The sequence below is a fragment of the Chroicocephalus ridibundus genome, chromosome 9 (genome assembly GCF_963924245.1).
Source record: "Chroicocephalus ridibundus chromosome 9, bChrRid1.1, whole genome shotgun sequence".
NCBI lineage: Eukaryota > Metazoa > Chordata > Aves > Charadriiformes > Laridae > Chroicocephalus > Chroicocephalus ridibundus.
The window spans coordinates 39229525-39249929 of record NC_086292.1 but is presented as its reverse complement, the minus strand read 5'-3'; the positions used below and the strand labels follow the sequence as shown (position 1 = coordinate 39249929).

The following is a 20405-nucleotide window of genomic DNA, read 5'->3' as shown; positions in this document are numbered from 1 at the left end:
GTGCACAAAAGTACGCCCCTCCAAGGATCCGCTTAGTTCTGTGGCGTTTGAAATAATGAAGTGTTTAATCATATTATTTTGCAATAGTGAGGCTTTGATTATGCTACTGATTAAAATCAACTTTTCAGATTTCTTTGTGCAAAGATAACCTCATCTGCCATGCAAATTCTTACAGTATGGGAGAAGAAAAAGTCCTAAACATAAGGATGCCTCCCTGGTGGTGTCAGTGGTTTTACATGGACAATCACACGCATGGTTTTTCACTTCAGTCTCCTGTTTGTAGGTGCAGTGCATTTTCAGAGGATTGTATGTCCTCTGAAATTTAATTTCTTGATTTTTTTAAAATAAACACCAAATAGCGCTCAGAACCTCAAAGTATCCCCAGCCTTCTGCCACACAGAAGACATGGTGCAAAGGATTAGTAATAATAATAAAGACCCCACTAGCACGCTAAAGGATTTTTCCTGCTGGTTTACAAGTGCAAAATAAATTTCTCTCTTCCCCCAGTATTGCGTCCATGTTGTTTTCTCCCCTTTGACCGTTCCTCACCAATGCTAACTCCAGATGTGTACGGGGTCTGACGTGGGGTGAGGAGGCCCAGCAGCAATGCGCTGCTGGCACCTCGTCTGCCCCAGCATGGCCAGTGCTGGGGGCTCCCGGGCAGCGCTCGCTGGGGGCGCGAGGGCTCTGAGGAATGCTGCCTCTCGGTTTTGGATGGTGCTCGAGGAGCTTGGTGCCGTTCAGATCTGCAGACTGGAAAAATTCATGGCGGCACGGAGCTGTGGGCTCGCTCGGGTTCGGCTGGGCTGCTCGGGCAGCAGCGGAGGCTGATGTGTGCCCCGCGGGGCTGAGCTGAGTGTTTCCCTCATGTGGGGAACCCCCGGGCCCGCTCAGCCCCGCACACCCCACTGCAATGAGCTCCTGTGGGGTCCCTCCTGCGGCGGTGGGAGCAGTGAGCTCCTGTGGGGTCCCTCCTGCGGCGGTGGGAGCAGTGAGCTCCTGCGGGGTCCCTCCTGCGGCGGTGGGTCTCACCCAGAGCTTTCCAGAGCAGCCCCCAGCATGTGAAACACAAGGCTAGTGCGTGCTGGTGCCTCATCCTTCCTCACATCAGCGGCACGGGATGGATTTTGGTGGGTGCCAGCAGGTGTGTGCGGCAGAGCCTGCGGGGGGGTGTTGCCATCCCTGGGTGGGGGCCGTGGGCACCGGGCAGGGCGCAGGAGGCTGCGGTCCCTCTCCTGCAGGCTCGTGCTCACCACGCCAAGATTTGCACTCCCAATTTACAATGGCAATCTCGCGCTGAAATATTACAGTGCAAACATTGTGCCACAGCGGAGGCTGTGCTAAAAAAGCATTAACTCTACTGGAGCTGGGGTGAACCTCAAGGATGTAATTTTTAACCGATCCAGAGAAACAGGAAGGCTTTTGGGCTCTGTTTGTGTGCTGATGCAGCCTCATTTGTCAACAAGGTAGGAGAAGTGCTGGGCGCAAACAGAGTATACAAGTATTTTTTCCGGTTTAATAGGGTTTGCATTTATCCCCATGCAAATGGCAGGCCGTGTAAACGTTCCTGTGGGTGCAAATTTGTGTATCTGCTTTCAGTGTCTTCTGAGGAAAAATCTCTGAAATAATCAGAGTAACACAACCAGTTTCACACACGTGTGACTGAACTTGGTTTTTTTTTTCTAGTAAATAACCTTACCTGTGGAGGGTTAGTTCAGGGTCCTCTCGGTTCCTGCCACTTGCGTATGAGTGCTTATTCACAGAGTCTTGAAAGGTTAATAGCTGTCTGGAGATAGCCCAAAAATAAAGTGTGAGCTTTTTCACTGCCGAAGTTAAGCCTTTTAATTTGTATATTGACTTCATAAAGGCATAATGGTATTGTGAGATCTCGCAGATGTTACAGTGACTTTCATACCAAGAGCTTTTGTCGTGAAGATTTATTCTTTTGGACTTACTCAGCCGCAAATCAAAAATGAGTTTAATTAACATCTGTGCTTTAGCTAGCTAGGTTTTTTTCTTAAATTTTTTTTGTCTAAATAACTGGAACTATTATGTTTCCTGCAAATGCAAGAAGCATTTTTGCTAATTACATTCTGTCTGTTGAAATAATAATGCCTGTAAAAGGAGGGAGCTAAAAAGATGGGGGGGGTGTTCTTGCATGAAATTCATATATTCCTGGAGGTGAGTTGATATCAAACCTAGTATAAAGTGGGCAGCAGAGAGTCACAACTGTGGTTACTTGAGCACGACCCTGCCCTTGACGAGGATGAGCGCTGCCGCTGGATTCAGCGCTGCTTCTCAGCCTCATCGCGGGCACTCACAGGCAGATGGGTCTGCTTGCAGAAGTGGGATAAAAGACTGGAAAGAAGGACTTTGAGTAATCTATATTTTAGAAATAGCTGTTTCTTGTTTGCTCTTTTTTTTTAGGGAGGCTGTAATTTCTGTCCTGCTAGTCTGGGTGTTTCAGAAGTTGTTCCCTGTACCTGCAGTTCAGCTCTGCAGCAAAACACCACCCAGCAGCGCAGCATTTGTCTAGCAGAGTACCCACAAAGGCAGTTTAATGCATATTTATTTTTTTACAAGCGAGAAAAAAGAGCAAAACCCGAGTGTAGTTGTCCCCTGCTAGCCCAGCTTGTCACTCTGGGCCAGTTCTCCCATCCCTCGTGTGCAACAACAGATATTAAGGCCTCTCTCTCCTTTCTGCACTCACCTTTCCTGCCCTCTGTTGCTCAGGGTTGCTTCTCCATCCTTCCCAGTCGTTTTTGCTCTGGCAATCCCTGCGTGAGGAGGGCTGTTTGCACTGTGGGACAAACGGCATCTGCCCAGGTGTGCGGAGCCGAGCAGCTCCAGGCAGACCAGTGCTTGGCTGCCGGCAGGCAGAAAATAGGAAGAAAGCAGAGAAATAGGAAGAAAGCAGAGAAATAGGAAGGCGTTGGGCATCCCTTTATGTGCTGATGCAGCCTCATTTGTCAACTAGGGTAGGAGAGGTGGTGCGGGTATACAGAGGACCGATATTTTTTTCGGTTTAATAGGGTTTGAATTTATCCCTACGCAAACGGGATGCCCACCTGCCTCCACATCATGCGGGAGCACTTGTTAAAACCACCAATAGCTTCTCTCTGGTCTGTAAAGGCTGTTAATTTTTACAATAATCCCTTTTGTTGAGTGGTGAATATTCAGCTGTTGATTTAGCCTTTCATATTCACGTAGTTAAAAACTTCCCTGGGTGGAGGATCTGGTATAAACCTGCCCTGAAATGATAGCGATAGCAACGCTACAGAGAGGAAATGAGGTGATTTTATTTCCAGGCTTGCTATAGGCTCTGTTATCCCGGGATGCCATCTTGCTCTCGATGGCTCTTTCCTCAGGTGTAAAATGGAGCCGTCCCCCACCGGCTCACTTCACCCTGTGAGTCCTGCACCTTCTCCACCACTGCTGGTGGTGTGCGCCGGCAGCCGGCACCGACCCTGCCTGTTGCAGCCGATGGGATCGGACTGCCCCGGATTAATGAGCATATGCCAGTTTGGGAAGGGAGCAAGCTGCCTGCCTTCCTGATGCCGGTTTGCTGCTACCACGTCTGTAAAATGTGGCGGTTTAGGGTTGGCCTCTCCCCAGCTCTGAGTATTGCCCATGCCGATGGTCCAGTCTGCCGTCCTGGTCCCTGACCCCAGCCAGGAGCGAGGTGGTGATGGACATTGAGTGTACCGTATCTCAGGGAATTGGGCTCAGACAGCTGAATTTGCTTTGTTTGTGGCGGACGCGAGAGGGACGCGCTTGCCCGTGGTGAGGCGAGGACAGAGTCCTCCAACTCCATCCTCGGTCATCATTAAGAAGCTAATTTGTGTGGCTTTCCGCTTCATGAAAAGATCTGATCCAAGGTGGCGCAAGCCTTCAACGTGTAGAGGTAACAGGCTGGAGGATAGTGGCTTCTCTCTTTTGCTTTGAGCAAAGATTAATTTTGTGTGTAAACTGCAACCAGTGTCCTAATTGCCATGTGCGACACCACGAACTGTAACTTCTTCCCACAGTAGTTATGTTCTCCATTAGAGGTTGGCTTTTACTTGGATTTTGGTGTTTTGGGGAGAGGCTTGGTTGTTTTTTAAAGTTTGAGATGTGCGTGTATGAACAAGTGAGTAGCGTTACGGGCAGATTAAACAGTAATTTTCACAGGTGATTTTTAGGCATCAATACTTGCCTGGACTTTCATCGAAATGACTATTTCAAATAGGAGAAAAATCTCCATCTGTGAACTCGGGGGCCACAACCTGGAGGGGTGAGGTGGCTGCACCCCGAGGCGTGGGGACCCCCGGTGCCGACACTGCTGCATTTTTTTATCACAAATAAATACAAATGGCACTCCAAACTACATTATATGTGAAGATATACATAAGGGATTAGTTCTTTTCGTTGCGCTGTCAGGCGGTAGTAGCAATGCTTGATCCAAATAACTATTGGCACCAAGTGTATCACGTTGCGTTTAGCAAATAAAATTTTTTGTATCATTGCGACCAGCACTGGGGGGGGTTTGTCACAATCTAGGGTTTTGCGTTCGTACCTACTCTTCTTCTTTCTTGAAAGATCCTCATTATCTAATACTTGTTATAGCAAATCACTGCAGATCTGCTGGCACTGTCAGGTAGCATAAACCTCAGCGTGTGCATGACGCTGGCCTGTAGCGGGAAGCACCATGTTCCAAAAACTCTGTGCTGACGTGCTGTCTGCAGGCATGTGCGTCCTGCACCAAATGGCAGCTATAAGGGGACGTATTCTTTTAAAAAATGTCTTTATGCCAATTGGTAAATTGGATAGTTAGTGCAAAGCTGGCTAGGATTAGTGTGGGGAGAGCACAGATAATCCTGTCCTGTAAACTAGGAACCCTCTTCATGGAGAATTTTATGTCATCCGTTAATAAAAGTCTTAGCAAAATGTGCAAATAGTGGTTTTGCCTCTGGTGGAGTACCAGGCAAAGCTGCTGTCACAGATATGTTTGATGTTCCAGATCCTACAAGAAATAAAGCAGCTGCTTTGTTCCATTTAGCGCGTCCACCCGATGCGCACTGGACACTTTGCACATTTCAAAGCACTTGGGTGCTGCTCCCGCAGGCACCCACGTGAGTCACTGTGTTCTATTTACTACAAAAAAGACTGCTGCAATACAGAAGTGTTCATATCATCAGTGCCTTGCTCGAAGCCAGAGCCGGCTCCGTGTGGCCCCGCGTGTGGCTGGGGCCCCGGGGCTTTCCCAGGTGCTGGCTGGCCACCAGCCAGGGCTCGCCGCGCCACGGCTCCAGCGGCCACCAATATCCCACAGCCCTTGTGGTGCTGGCTGCCAGTCAGCGAAGGCTCTTTGCAGCTGAAGTGATTTAAATCACTGGTTGTGCACATGATTCAAATGATAAACAAGGAACTTGGAATTAAATAATTTGAACTTTCCCTAAGCGAGAGCTCATTCCCGTTGATTAGGAAGAGTAATATAAAACACATGGCTTGCAGCTAGTCACACACTTGTAAAATTTGGCATGGTTGTATATTAACCAGAAAGTGATACGGTATCTCATGCAGCTGTGGATGCGGTTACTTAGCTCCAGAGTCTTGGTTTTTGCTTTTTAAATTCTTCAGAAAAGGTTAATGACATATTTCTACATTAATGGAGAATGATTGCTTTTTACTTGAGATTTTTCTGACACAACACAACGATGGAAATTAAAAGTCAGCTAAAATGCATAAAACCATGAGTTGAAAATTGCAGTCATATTTATAAAAACATCCTGGCCATATTTAATAATGAAAAATCTTATCAAAGTGCATTTTCTGTCTTAATCTGCATTATTAAACGAAGAACTATTACCTGTAATTTAGGTCTCCATTTTCTACTTTTCAAGCAGCTTTACTCTAAGCAGTGGGTGTTGCTGTCAAATTGATTTTTTAAACAGGTTTTGGTTTGTTTTGTTTTTTTTAAAGACTATTTAATCAATCATTAACAACTTTGGTTAAAATTAATGAGATTTTAAACATTCATAAATTCTCTTTGTTTTCTGGTTTACGAGTCCGCAGCCTGGCTGGCTGGCTGCTCCCGGCCTCCCCAGGCAAACTGGGAGCCTGACGGAGCGACCAGCTTACAGGGACTCAACCGAGGCAGGATGCGCTGCGGGAATTCCGAGTTAGCATTGCTGTTCTTCTAAGCATAAGACTTGATAAATCTCTGTTAAAATGAAAAAGAAAGGAGAAATCCTGGTAAATGAAGTCATTCCTCTATCAGTAAAGTGCTTTCTTTAAAGTGTAAGAGTTGCGAGTGAGTAACGCAGAATAATCCTTCTCAGTTTGGAGCCCTGTGAAGGCCGTGGTAAGTGTTGTAGAAGTGCCTAATTCAGCGTTTCGTTTGAAAACAGAGTGCCACAGTGCGTGCTTCGCTGGTCAAAAGAGTTTGGGGTGCAATGAAGCAGGATGTTTCCCCTCCGTGTTGAAAGCTGCACCACCGGAGCTTGTTGACGCTGTTGGCTTTGCCGACCCGCCGTGGTGTGAGGCCAAGCGCGGTGGCACTGGCTCCCGGAGCCGGCCGATGGGCACTGCTGGTGGGGTTGGGCTCCCTGGGGGGCCAGCTGAGCGCAGACCTGCGGGTGGGTGCGGCAGGGCAGGCACGGCCACAGAAATGCATCTTCTTTTCTTAATTATTATGAGCCAACACCAGGAAATCCTTCCAGGAGGTTGTGTCCTGGGGGCACTTCGTCTGCTCCAGGGGGTCAAAAATCAGTCCTGGGGCTTTGCTGCCTTACGGAGCCACCTGCAGGAGGAAGGTCAAAGGGGTATTGCAGAGCAACCAGGTCCCCTTCCAAGTTTGAGACTCAACACAAGGTCAACAACTCACTTATCGTGAATGTGCTAAAATGCTTAATTTTATACGTACTTTTTTGTTTGTTTGTTTAAATAATTCATCAACTAGCACAGTGTCACCGTGAGTGATAGGACTGCTGTTTGCACCCAGGAAGACAAAATGCACTTTTTTTTTGTTTGTTTAGTAATCATAAGGATTAGAAACAGAGTCAGGTTTTGCCTTTACTTTTTAATAAAAGCCCCACACGAATGGATAGATGGCTATCTCAAGCCGTGAGCTTCATTATCCACTAATTTATCCACTTGGATGCATGGTGGCAACAGTAGCTGCTCCAAGACTCCTGAAAAAATTGAGAAAGATAGTTTTTCCCTTCATTCTACTTTTGTTATCTCCAGATGTACTCTATGTGCTTGCTGCTGCTGCTGCAGAGAGGCCAGGCATAAATTTTAGCAATGTTTTTTGGCATTGTTAAGATGACTTAACAGAGTTAAAGTTGTTTGTGGAATGGGTTTGCATGAAGGAAAAGTCTGAAACTTCAGAAAGTTTAGACTGCAATATATAGGTCGTATTACCATTAGCAAAAACATTAGTAGAATCCACAAAAAATAGAGTGCTACGTAAAAGGCAAAATAAATTCAAAATTATTTTTGCTCGGGAAAGTACATATTTTTAGAGTAAAAGAGTAAGTAGCTTGGGGGAAACTGCCCTTCCCTGCATTTCTTATTGCAAACAAACCCCACGACCTTCATGGGCATTTCGCTGCTAATCCCGTGTAATGGATGACGGAAATATTTTTAAAATGTTTTAAAATTCTTTTCTCCCAGCTAAGGACGGCATCGATTTTAGCGTGTGAAATGAGTCAGGTTCAGTGAGCTACTGATAAGGAAAAGCTGAAGCAAATGCTACTCTCACAGCTGTAACGTGACAGTCCCATTGTAATTTCACTTTATTTCATATAAGTATTTTGCAGAGTTCAGCACAGCTATGCATCCAGAAACCTGCATGGCGGCCCCTGGAAAAATGTAAAACTTTGCGTATGTCTTGCAAGGGGAAAACCATTGTTTCATTTTCTCCCTCCTGAGGCTTTGCTGGGCTTTGCAAGCTCACGCCGTCTTTCCTGAGCTAATTCTACAGGTAGATCGCTTCATCTGCTTGATAGTCGTTGCTGTACTCCCCTTGATTTTAATTTAACTGCAACGGTTGAGATCATGTGTGGTGTTTGATACAGTTCCTACATATGGCACCTAAAGTTGTTCAATTCTAAAAATGCGCGGGTGTGTGGGTATACAGGGAGCTGAAGATTATAGAAATCTTAATAAAAACACAGTTCCAAAACTATGTGACCGAGAATAATAGAAGAGAATTACTTATATAAATAGGAAAGAATAGCATATGAGAGCAAGAGCTCTCTCTGGCCTTTCACCTACCTCTTTTCATTTGCTTTATGCAAAATTCAGCCTGGCAGCCTTTTCGGTTTCCATGTGGTAAACGTTTTTGGGCAGTAACTCTATTGTAGTACAATTGTTTTTGAATCCTGTCATAATTCTATTCTATACGTAACTATTCATGAATAATGTTTTGTATGTGATAACAATATATTGAGCGATGCACTTAATATAGACTGTTAGATACTGTAGCTTTTAAAAACGCAAAGCATAAAAATGTATATAAAAGCACAGTAGAGCTTGATTTGCAGATCGCTTCTACTTCTAAACTTGGATTGAAGGTATAGTTAGAATGGAATTTAGTTTTATGGCCTTTAAGTTGAAGTCTTAATTCTGATCTTCAACCTAGATGACTTTGTATCACGTTTTATTCTTTTGGTCCTGCACCCTCCGCTTTTCTGTGTGATTGTCGTGTGTTGAAGGTAAAACAAAGCCCCTCCGCTGGCCGCACGATTTTCTTGATGAATAAAAGCATCTGAGGAGGGCTGGTGTTTAGGAACGGGGTGTCCGGGGCAGTACATCACCCACTGATAGTCGATCTGAAAGGCAATATGTATCAATGCAGGGTTCTGGTTGTTTCTTTTCCCCCTTGCTCCCCTGGATGATTGACTGGTTTTGCATCCGATGCAATGATCCTGCACATCCACAGAACAGTGGGATTCTAAGGATAGAGAATAATATTTCAGTAATTATACCATGCCTGTAGATCACCGGTATCATTGGTGCATCTGCAGAGGAGCTCTGGCTGTAGGCAGTGGTTCACAGGAATGTGTGGCAGGAGGAAATCCAGCCGGGGGGAGCTTGTTGTTGCTTTTGGCAAAATATGTGGATGGGGAAAGAAGGAATGCATGTGAGCGTCCTTTCCTGGAAATAAATATTTTGAGGAAAAGGTGGGTACTGAGTTATTGTAACATGGGGATAAAAAAGCTGATTGCTTCCTGGGCTACAGCAGTAACTTTACGGCACTGAGTGTCACTTCGCGATGCCAAGGAGAGGTACCCAAGGCTGGATCGCAGCTCGGCAGCATCACTGCTCTGCTTTTTCACTTGGGGGATTGCCAGGCACTCTCTGTCTTGTGCTTTCAGCATGCCTGGTCAAGGCTGGGCTTCTGGGACATTTCATCTTCCGCAGACTCATGCATCCATTTCTCCTGTCCCTCCCTATTCCAGAGAACAGCCCATCTTCACCACCAGAGCCCATGTCTTCCAAATTGACCCCAGCACGAAGAAGAACTGGGTTCCCGCAAGCAAGCAGGCTGTAACTGTTTCCTACTTCTATGACAGCACGAGAAACAGCTATCGGATTATCAGTGTGGATGGAGCCAAGGTAGGAGGCTGATGGTACCCCGGCGTGTTTACTGTGCGGAGAGGATCATGACTGTCAGCCCTGGCTGAAGATGGACATAGACGTCTATCTTAAGTTCATAAATACTTGCTTTTTTAATATGATCCATTGTGGACACTTGTAGTGATAATCGGAAAGACACCTTAAAAATGATTTTGCCAGAGTTAATTGATTTTTATCTCTGACTAGTTTGACTTCATGATCTTAATGAACCAAGAGCTTTAAGTGTCCAAATTGAGTCTGTAACACAGTATCTAAAACCTACCATCATTTTAGGTAGATAAGGCTGAGGCCCTTTTGGTGAAAAAACGTTCTTTTTAAAGGTAATGAGGAGACAGATATGTGCAGGCTAGAACTTTTTATGTAAATGCCAACTGCATATTCACTTTTGCCTGGTTGAACTGTTTACAGGTTAGCACTTAATTTTCTTCAGCTTTTGCACTGGAGTTCATCAGCCTCAGATGACAAAATGAGGCATGAAGATTTCCCCCCCACACACACTCTCTTTTTCTTATTTTATTTTGCATTACCAGATAGTTTGCTGAAGTATTCCCTGTAAGAATCCCAATCAGTCGGATGGACTGGGTTGCTCAGACAAGTGTTTTTATTACATACTAGGTTTATCCCTCTCATTAGTCCCTCCGAAGTAACTTGTAAGGTGACCACTTTCCCCTAGGAGATCCCAATCAGACGTATAAGTTAAAACATTTCACTCATGTACAAAAATCATTGGTCATTTCTGTCAAAGCGCAAGCCACAGGATAACGAGACAAGTTTACAGCCTGTTTATCTGTGTTCCTGTTTGGATGAGGATGTTAAAATACCACTGTCCTGGGAGAGAGAGATGGCAGAAATCATCCCTTAGTAATTTTCTATTTGTCATGCTTATTTCACATGCTTGTTTTTCCAAACATCTCCTGTGCTATATTTGGTTATATATTGGCTTATAAATCAGCCATACTGCCTGCTTAAATTGATGGTAATGTTTCATTGACATCGGTACAGCATTAATATATCACCGTCATTACGCTGTTTGTGCCGGTGTGTTCATTTCCACGAACGCCAGCTAACCGCCCCGACTGCCCGTTGGCAGTCGGCTCACACAACCCCCCCGCAACTTTCTGGGGAAAGCTGAGCCCCCCAAAATTTGCTTTCACCCCATGGATGCTCCCGCTCCTGCTCGGGCAAAGCTCGGGTGCTTCTGGTGGTGGTGGGCTGCTGGCTTTGCAAACCCAGGCGAGCGTGACTTCCAAGCCAAAACTTCTGTACTCGCAGCAGTGGGTCGCTTGATTTGTGGATGTGCACGCATGCATTAAGACCAATTAATGAAAAGAAAGTAATTACTGTACGTGGCAGGGGGAAGCTGCAGGGACAGCGCATGGCCACAGCCAGGGATCCTGCCCAGAACTGCAAAGTGCGTGCTGAGAACAAGGTGGGCATCCGAGCTTTGCTTTGTAATCTGCCCCAAAGCCATTCAGAAGGAACCACCCCCCCGTTTTAGTATGTCCCAGAAGAAGGCGAGATTTCCATGATTAAAATTCTCCCCTGGGGCTTCCTGAGCAAGAATCAATTGCTGGCCACATGAATTATTCCTCTTGTATTGAACCTTTGCTGATTAAGGAACAGGTCGAGAAGAGATGCTGCCTTCATGCTCGCCTCCGGAGAGCCCCCGGTTACCCTGCCTGTCCGTTTTAAGAGTGCTGATTTGGAAAAAGAAGGGTGTTTATACCCAAATAAGGTGAAAAGTTGCTTTTATGCCTCAAATAACTATTGTTTAGTGTTTTGACCTACTTTTCCAGCCAAAAATGAAACTGGGTAGGACTGTGAGGAAGAATATAAACAGCATTGGTTGGTGTTGTCCTGCTTTCCGTACATCTTTATTAGAATAAAGTCTTCTGTGTGTTGGCAAATACCAGATGGATTAGCATCACAGCATCGCTGCAGGCAAAAGTTATCCCTCTTTTAAAGAAAAATCCTGAAGATCAAGTAAATTAAGGGACTTGGCCTTAGAAGGAAGGTGGTGACGAAGGACGTGTGTCTCTTACAACTCTCCATTCTTGTCTGAACTGCCAAGGGCCTGTTCTAACAGCTTATACAATAACATATACAATGCACATTGATCTTGCAGAAAAATATCATTTAAATCCAACCTGTATGCAGCAGTTGTAAAAAAAAAAAAAAAAAAAAAAAAAAAAATAAGGCAGAACGAATCCTTATGCTGACATTACATAGTAACAAAATATTTTTAAGTGATGAAGAATACGGTGCACTTCACTTAAACGTTGTTCGTTGCTTGGTTGCATAAACTTTATTTTACTTTTAGCGTTCAAGCTATCGCTCTGGACAGAGCAGAGGAAGAGAGGGCTGCTGGAACCCGTTAGCGCTGCTGCTGTGGGCAGGCTGTGTAATGTCAACCTGATGAATATTTAGTTTCCTCCTGATCCACCACCAACCCGATGGCTGTGGTGGTGCACCACCAACCCCATGGCTGTGGTTCTTGCAGGAGTGGCTTCCTCAGGCTGCCGCTGCTTCCCCAAAGGCCTGGACCCTCCGCAGTCCCCTGTCCTTTGGCCCCATCCTCTCCTCTCCAGCAGGCGTAGCCTGTCCCTTTCTCCCTGGCAGGTCCCTGTCCCTCGTCCCCAAGCCCCCCATGGCACAGGAGGGTGAGGAGGGGTGCCACAGGGCACAGGGGAGCAGAAGGATTAAGGAGTGGGCTGAAGATGGGGATTAGGGAACTGCTGAGCCCGTATGTTAAAAGGCATAAATATTGAGAACTCACTTTGTGAGTGTGGGTGGCAGAGGGGCAGGGGGTTGTTGGCTCTGCTGCCGGGGCAGTAGGACACGGCCTTCGGGTCTGTACCAGTTTGCCAAGTGGTGGGGAAGGGCAGAGGGACCGGATGGTACGTGCGGAGGTGGTGAAGACGGACATTGCAGCAGAGAGGAAAATGGGACAGAAAGGGAGCAGGGTAAAGGTAGGGAGCAGAGTGAAGTCAAGTGAGCTTAACTCTTCCCTTGCAGGGGAATATGCGAGAGGCTCATGCTGAAAACCAGGAATCTGATATGATGGAGGGCGGCCAGGCGAGAGCATACGCCTTCCAGGTGCCAGGTTTCTTCCAAATCCTGCCAGACCAACAACGAAAAACCCCATTGAAATGCCCAGGGAGTCAGGCACTGGAAAGTGGAGACCCTAGATTCAAAACAACTTGTACCACTTTAGCTCCTCGTGCTTGCAAAGCTAGAAGAGAACAGGTTTTATAATTCCTGTGTCTTTCACAGAAGAACAGGTGCTGTGGACTGTACCTTACAATTTATAGCAAAAGATTTCACAGATACCATACGAGTATGCACCGGATGATCTTAACCAAGATACCATTACCAAACAAGGGAATAGATTAGTGTAGCTTTTAATTACATTATAATTGACTTGTATGTTGTCGAGAAAGTAATTTCATCATGATGTTTTAAGAAGTTTCTAGCCAGAGGCTGTTTAAACTGCAGCATAACGAGTGCTGGAGGAAATGATACAGTAAAATGCAGGGGCACGCACTGATTCAGAGTTAATGAGGCAGCCAAGAGACTTCACCGTATGAAAGTGCCCAGCGTCGTGGGCAAAAGTCAACCCTGTTGAAAAATGACAAAATACAGCGATGATGCAGGGAGAACGTGAACTTGTAAGTGCCTGGTTGCTGTGTAGTGTGTGGGGACAGCCACGCGCAGGGCTCCTCATTAAAAGTGACCTACATTATTCTGCCTTTTAGAGGCGAAAAAAAAGTTGGAAAGCATGAAAATTACTCAGACCGGTATCTTCCTTCATCCTCTGGAATAATGTATGGTAATGTCCTGGTTGGTGGGTTTGTTTACTTTTTATAAATTGGAAATATGTGTTATCCAAACAATATAGACAAAGGGGAGAGGATGAGAAACTTGTTTCTGTATAGAATTTGAGAAGGAAATATAATCCCTCAAAAACAAGCTTCTGTCCTCATTTTCAAATGTTTAGATGTTACATTTTTACAGAACCTGTGATTGGAACGACATCGCTTTTATCTTTTGAGCAATAAGTTGTTAATAAGGAACATAAAGCCATCTTAAAAATTAATATCCAGCAATAAAGTGGATAGCGAGGCATTCTGCTATGGCAGCAGCAAAGTGACACAGCAAGAGTCATCTCAGGTGCTGGTCCAAAGTTGTCTCTGTGAGATGTTTAAACAGATGACTAGAAAAAATTAAAATCAGGGTTAAAAACATGAATAGATTGCAAGAATAATTTTGGTAAATACATGATACAGAAACAAAGACTTTGTGTTTCAGAGAAAAATAAGTTGTCAGCTGACACTCATTCCCAGTTGCTAGGTCATTTAAGAGTTTATTACCTAACAATTACCTTGAATATTGAAGATCAGCAGCTAAGTTGGGCATAGGCGTGTGAAAGTATTGAAGAGAGAAACAGAAAAATTGCTGTGCTGGGAAGGCAAAATCAGTGGGTCTATTTCTGAAGTAAATTGCAATTAGTAAGATTTAAGAATATGGGCCAAATTTTGCCAGTCCGTATTCACATACTGTTGCCCAAAGTGAATACAGTACATTGTCCAGTGGGATGAAGGTGTTTGATTAAGTGGCGTGTATGCCCTTATCACGGGATCTATCAGTGAGTATCCCAGCAGGAACGGACAGTATGATTTCCAGAGCAGAAGGAAGCTGGCAGGGACCGAGCCCCGGCAGCACGTGGTAGCAGATACTTAGGGAGGTAAGAAGGGACGATCTGCTAATATTTGATGTATTTCTGGCTTTCTCGGTTCCTGTACTAGTCCTAATTGCTACCTAATTTAATCGCTGCCCACCTCTTTATGACCACGCTTTCTGTGTTCTCACGACTGGAGGCAGGCGTCCTCGGCACACGGAGAGGAAACTCAGAGTCCTTCCAGCGCTCTGTTCAGAGAACTCAAAACAAATCATTTTCTTTGCCCATGGAAATGGAATTATTTTAAGACATACTTGTTAAAAATATCCTAGTGTATTTTGCCAAAAGGTGACTCCTGAATTTAAGAAGCTTTCCTTTCACAGGAAAAAAAATTGCAGGGTACGGTAACATGGATGAAATTCCTTCATCTGGCAAGTTCTTTATGTTCTTTTTTTTTCTTTCATTGACGTAAGTTCAGCCATTAAACCAATAACAACACTTTCTCAGGAAAAACCTACCAAGTAATTTAGATATTACGGAATTTTTGGCACTGAATTAAAAAAGGCTTCTGGCAACGCGTACCTCCGCAGGGGCCTGCGTTGGTGGGGCAGCATTAACTGTGCCTCTAAAACCTCACGGATCTGATTTGCGGTAATGTGTAGCGGAAACAATCACAACATCACCTTCCCTCGTGGCGTTCAGAGTACCAGTGTGTGTTCGCCTGACCCCGTGCACGATGAATGAGGTGGGGCGATGTACCGCGGTTTATATTTCTTAAATACATAAGTTTTTTAACTACCTAAATTTTCAGGTTTAGTAGTTTTGTACTGAAACAATCAGAAGATGTTTTATGGTCTTGGGTAGGAAAAGATAAAGGGATGTAAAAGAACATGAAAAGTGACCTTACAAGGTGGTGCGTTGCTTTTTCTTTTAATGTGTATAGAGAAACTCTGAATTAAATGCTATGATTTTGAAAGGTGTGGGTGAAGCACGTACGTGTATTTTGGGTAAGGGACGGAGATGCTTTTATTTCCAGTTTTGCCTGCCCTAGTTCTATTGATGGCCGTTGCTCGAGCGGAGTGCTGCGTGCCGTTTGCCTCCCGGAGGAGCGCGGTGCTGCTGGGGCCGGAGCCGGCTGCCCTCTGCCCGCTCGTCCCCCTCAAGATTATTTTGCTGACCACAGCACTGGCAGGACTACGATTTCCAGACAGTCCCTACTGTAAAATCTGATTAAATTAGCAGAAAATATTTTTTTTATTCCAGCTTCTCAAAGCTTTTTTTCGCTGCTGGGTAATTGAGATGGGTATTTCTTTTTTTTTCAAAACTTTTTCGGCCGTGCTCTTTTTTACCCTTCACGCTGTTTCTTCCAGGCTGGGTGGGAAACCCCCTTTTTTCTTGTCCCAGAAAGTGTGCCAACCATAAAACAGGTGTGGAGAAAGCTCAATATCACTTATACTTCTGGCACTGAGAACCAACACAAAAAGGACCTTTCATCAAAAGGCAGCGTGTGACACCTGTTACTGTTTGAAGAGCCCAAAAGACACATCCAGCTTAAGGGTGACGCCGCATTAGGGTAAGCTGGTGGAAAGATGACCACGTTGTGACCTCTGGAGGTCCAAGCTGACTGATCCAGTATTCCTGCATTCTTGGCCGTACCTGTCCAGAAAAGAAACCTTCATATGCCGTAAGAAAAGATTTCCAGTACTGGACCGTAATACAGAAATCTAAGTACACTTGATGGCCTTCATCTTCTCTTTATCATAGTATGTTAAGTATTTTGTGAACTATTGGAGCTAATTTCAACACGATTATCAGCACTGAAGATGATACTGGAGCCATAAAAGAGTAATTCCAACAAATGGAACTAATTAACCCCCCACATAAAAAAGAACATCTTTTGAAATACAAAATCACGGTATAAAATCTAATTTTAATGCATAATCCTGTCTTCAAGTGTGCATAGTTTGTGTGTATGATGTAATAAACATCTCATTGCTTTTATGCAAGCGAGATGACTATTAAGGAAAAACATTAGTTGTGGTTTTATGATCTTTATATATACACATCATATAACAGATAAGTACTTTACCATTGAGACAGAGCAACTATAATAACATCAGCGTGTATATATTGTGAATCCATACTAGAGCCCTTAAAATAATTTGGTGCCATTTAATGCGCTCTCATCAGATGAGTTTCCTTCCTGAGGCAGCTGCAGGGTGGACTTTACCCAGTTCAGATTTCCCAGCCCGTGCTGGAAGACGATGCTTGTCTGCTGGAGGCATGTTCTAGTACCAATTGTGCTCAACTAAGTACTTTGTAAAAGATGCCTGAAGAGCCTCTAGCTGCTTTTTGCAGTCCCTTTTGGACTTGTTGTTGCTGTAAATAACAAAGCTGGATTGGGCTGCTCTCGGAGAGGCAGCTGCTCCTTTTGTAGCGAAGTTCTCCTTCATTTTGTATGATGAACAGATTAAGAGTGGGAGAACATCTGTCCCGCCCTGAGATGTAGCACACCAGCCTAACCTAAGCTGGAACCGGTCTCTCTCATTCAGGCAGTGAAGCAATTGCAGTAAATAATTAATATTTTTACTGTGCTGGTTTTAATAGCTGTTTCCTGGTGTCATTGGAAGCTGTCAGAGTCGTGGTGATGCAACGTCCAGGTTTTTAGTGTCACTGTGAAGGATTTGGAGGGAACTCTCAATTTAAGGAGAAGTTGCTGGTGCCGTCCAGGCAGCGGTTGCTGCTCTGGGTCTGGGTGCCGGGTGAGCAGCAGCCGGGGAGCGGGGCAGCGGCAGCAGGGTGTCTGCAGGCACCCCGAGGGTGCGGCGTGTGCTCCAGAGGGGTCCTGTGGAGACGTAAATTGTTCAGCCCGTGAAGTATCGAAGAGAAATGTGAATGTTGGGATTAACAGAAGTGGAAGCAGGACAGACACAAATAGAAAATGAAATGCATGTTTTAAAACAAGGATCAGTATCTATGTGGGGTCAACACACTGGACAACTGGGCACTGGATCCTTCTGCTACATAGGCCAGGACTTCACATCCTTCTCAAAGACATCTTTGAAATAAAAGTGAATGAAATTAAGGAAAAAAACAGTCCGCAATGGTCTTAAAATATTTTTGTTGTTTGTGTTCATGTTGTACTCAGCTTGACTAAAGTTACTTGAGTTTTTCTCTCTAGACGTTAAAATAACTTGAGAACATTTTCATTGGAATTTGGTGATGAAGAAATACAGCACAAAGGAGAAGCAGGGCGGTCGGACAGGGATGAGACTACCCACTTGCATCATCCTTTATTTGCTTGAGGTGATATCAAGTATTCAGAAATTCAGGCTGAGGGGAGGTGCAGGATTTAATAGGAGGGAGGATAGTACATTGCCCGGAGTTGTGTCTGCAGGAGAACTTTCAGCAGCTGCCAAGACTGCGTTAGATAGGTAGAGCTGGTAACATCGGGTGCGCTTGTGTGGACTGGTCCTCGGATGTTCAGAGGGTAAAAAAAAATACTGTTAGGGCTTAACTGCATGGGTAATTTCATAATTGCTAATACCGGTGGAGCTGAGCTGGGAATGGAAGGAAAAATTAAAAATGTTTGCACAAACAAGACCTGGGGCTTCAAGTGAAAGAGAGCTTGTCAAAAGCTGAGAAATGGAACAAAGTAAATGCCAGGAAATTTGGTCGGTCCCTTGAGACCAAATCTTGATCATCTGCCGAGGATGTGTTTTGGTTCAAAAAAAAAGGAAAAGTCTGGAGCTGTAGAACTCATATCACTTAAATGTTTCTATATTAATCTCTTTTCAAGTTATTAACTTGGAAATGTGAAAAATCCTCTGTTCGTTGTCTGGATTATTTCTGGAAGTAAATCCTTCAGAAGCCAGTTAGTAAGCTTAGGAGAAAAGATAACAAAGTGCTGGCAACAGCTGTATCCTTGACAGAAGAACAGAAGCACATCTGCCACTGTTTGATCCTATCTGGCTCATTTTTCTGCCTGTGTGTAGAGTGCGCGCGAGTGTCACTGGCTCTGGAAAGACCACACACACCCGAATGCAGGAGATCAATGTTGCAGAAGCCTTTACAGAAACACAATTTGTTACTCTGTAAAAAGGAAAAAAGAAAAAAAGAAAAAAGGAAAAGATAAGACTCCTTGCTAGAGGATTTCTTCCTGCACCGCTCACCAGCACGCAGGGAAACTATGGTCTGGGTAGATTTTTCCTTTCCAAAATCTCTCCATAAAATTTCTTGGAAAAGCTCTGTAAAAGAAAGTTTTTCAGTGTGTACCTGCCTCACACACAGTTGTTTCTGGGCACCAGACTTGCGTATGGATGTGGCATCTGACCATGCCAGAGAGGTTAATTAAGCCATGTGATGTTATTGTAGAGAAACCTGGAATCAAGCAAAGGGTGCCTGGTTTAGGTCATGGTCCTTGAACTTAGCAAAGCTTTTGACGAATCTTGAACAAATTTTTGGTGAAAATAATCTATTCCTGCTGTTAGGTGAAAACTGAGAAAAAATTCAAAGTTTTTAGTAACATCATCAACACAGGCACAAGATGGTAGAGTTTACAGATGCTTTCCTCCTTTTGGTTTCATTAGCTGCTCAAAACAAAACCTGTGGGATGAGAACGAAATAGGGAAATTTACAGAAGGTAAAAACTTCCATACCCTCTCACCAGAGTCCAGGGAGCACAGTGGTGTTCACCTTGCTTGTGGGTTTTGCGTTGTGCTGCCTTTTTCTTCCAAAAGAAATTGTAAGGGGGCTGAGGAACGTGGTGCTCAAAGGTGAACTGAGCACATGCTCCGTCCCCTCGAGCTTTCCGCAGCCTCCTCCCAGGGTATTAGGAACGTCCGTCAAGAATTGCAATAAATGCAGCACTGGTTAGCTGTTTGTTTCCTAATCTGGGATTTTTACTCCCTTTTTTTTTAAGTTCAGCTACTGAAAGTAATAAAGAATTATTCCTATAAGCTGTGCTTTATGAAACTCTAAGGATTTCTTGTCCACTGAAACAGCTATATAATTTATTTATTCCCTTCTCCCCCCCACTGTGGTGCCAGAGGTACCTAATACTTGGAAATCCCTATTTGGAGAGTCAATGTATCAGACACGCTAATCGAGTCATGCCAGATGGAGTTTATAAATAACTACACTGCATTGTGTATTCTTAAAATTCGAGCATCAAACATAATTCAAGGCAGTATTTTCCTAGTTTTGCAAAAAAACCCTCGAAACATCACTTCTTTCTCGATTCTGGATTGTCAAGTCGCATCCAATGGCACAGTGGTTGTTAGAAGGAGGATGAGGAATAGTATAAATGACTGTCAACCATTAAATACAAGCTGCAGTCTAAAGCTGATTCTCCCCGAGGAGTGAACAAGATGATCGCATAAGCCCCAGCTAACCTCCACCCAGCTTTATTTTCTAACAGGAAAATAAGGGATGAGGCATTTCTGAGGATGCAGAAGGATTGGTGTTTTCTATTATCTCGTAGATACCTTTTATCTTCAGTTATGTTAGTGTATTGCTCCTAAGTGTTGCTAGACCTGGTTGCCCTTGATTGTCACGTAACAGTGACCACTTGGAGGTGCTTTAGAAGATGCCAAGTAGATCCAGTCATCTCCTAAAAATAATGGACCTTCCCTTCTTGGCCATTCCTCATGCCAAGGGACAGTTTTTCCAGGTGTTAGAGAGGCAGTGGTAAGCTATCCTATTGCTGACTGCTCCCCGGGGTGCGTAGGTTGTTAAAAGAGTTAGAGGAGTCTTTAACGATGCCACGTGGACATGCCATTTCTGACCTCTGCCAAGGGACATTCAGGCTTAAGTGAAGCTGTTGTCATACACCTTGAAGGATGCAGAAAATGATCAGTGCTTAAATAATTCATGTAGTGATGTGGTTATACTCTACAAAAAGACTATATGCTTTTATTAAATCCTCCAAAGCATGAATGTGATATAACTATAGGGTTTTTTAAATTGTATCTAATGGTAGATAACGCAACCTTCTCCGTCACCCCAATTTTAGTCACTAAGACTTCTCTTATCTTCTTTTTAGTCACTAAGTCACTTCTCCCTGTCTGTGATAAGTTAGAAATCTTATTTTTCACATGAAAAT

General features: G+C 44.4%; 1 protein-coding gene across 1 annotated transcript in view; it reads left to right on the top strand.

Moving 5' to 3' along the window:
* The window catches only part of HOMER2 (homer scaffold protein 2), a 64609-nt gene that overhangs the window by 15442 nt on the left and 28762 nt on the right, over positions 1–20405 (top strand). The window contains exon 2 of the mRNA XM_063345975.1: positions 9447–9603. Within this exon, the coding sequence (XP_063202045.1) occupies positions 9447–9603 (157 nt within the window). The remainder of the gene's footprint in view (positions 1–9446; positions 9604–20405) is intronic.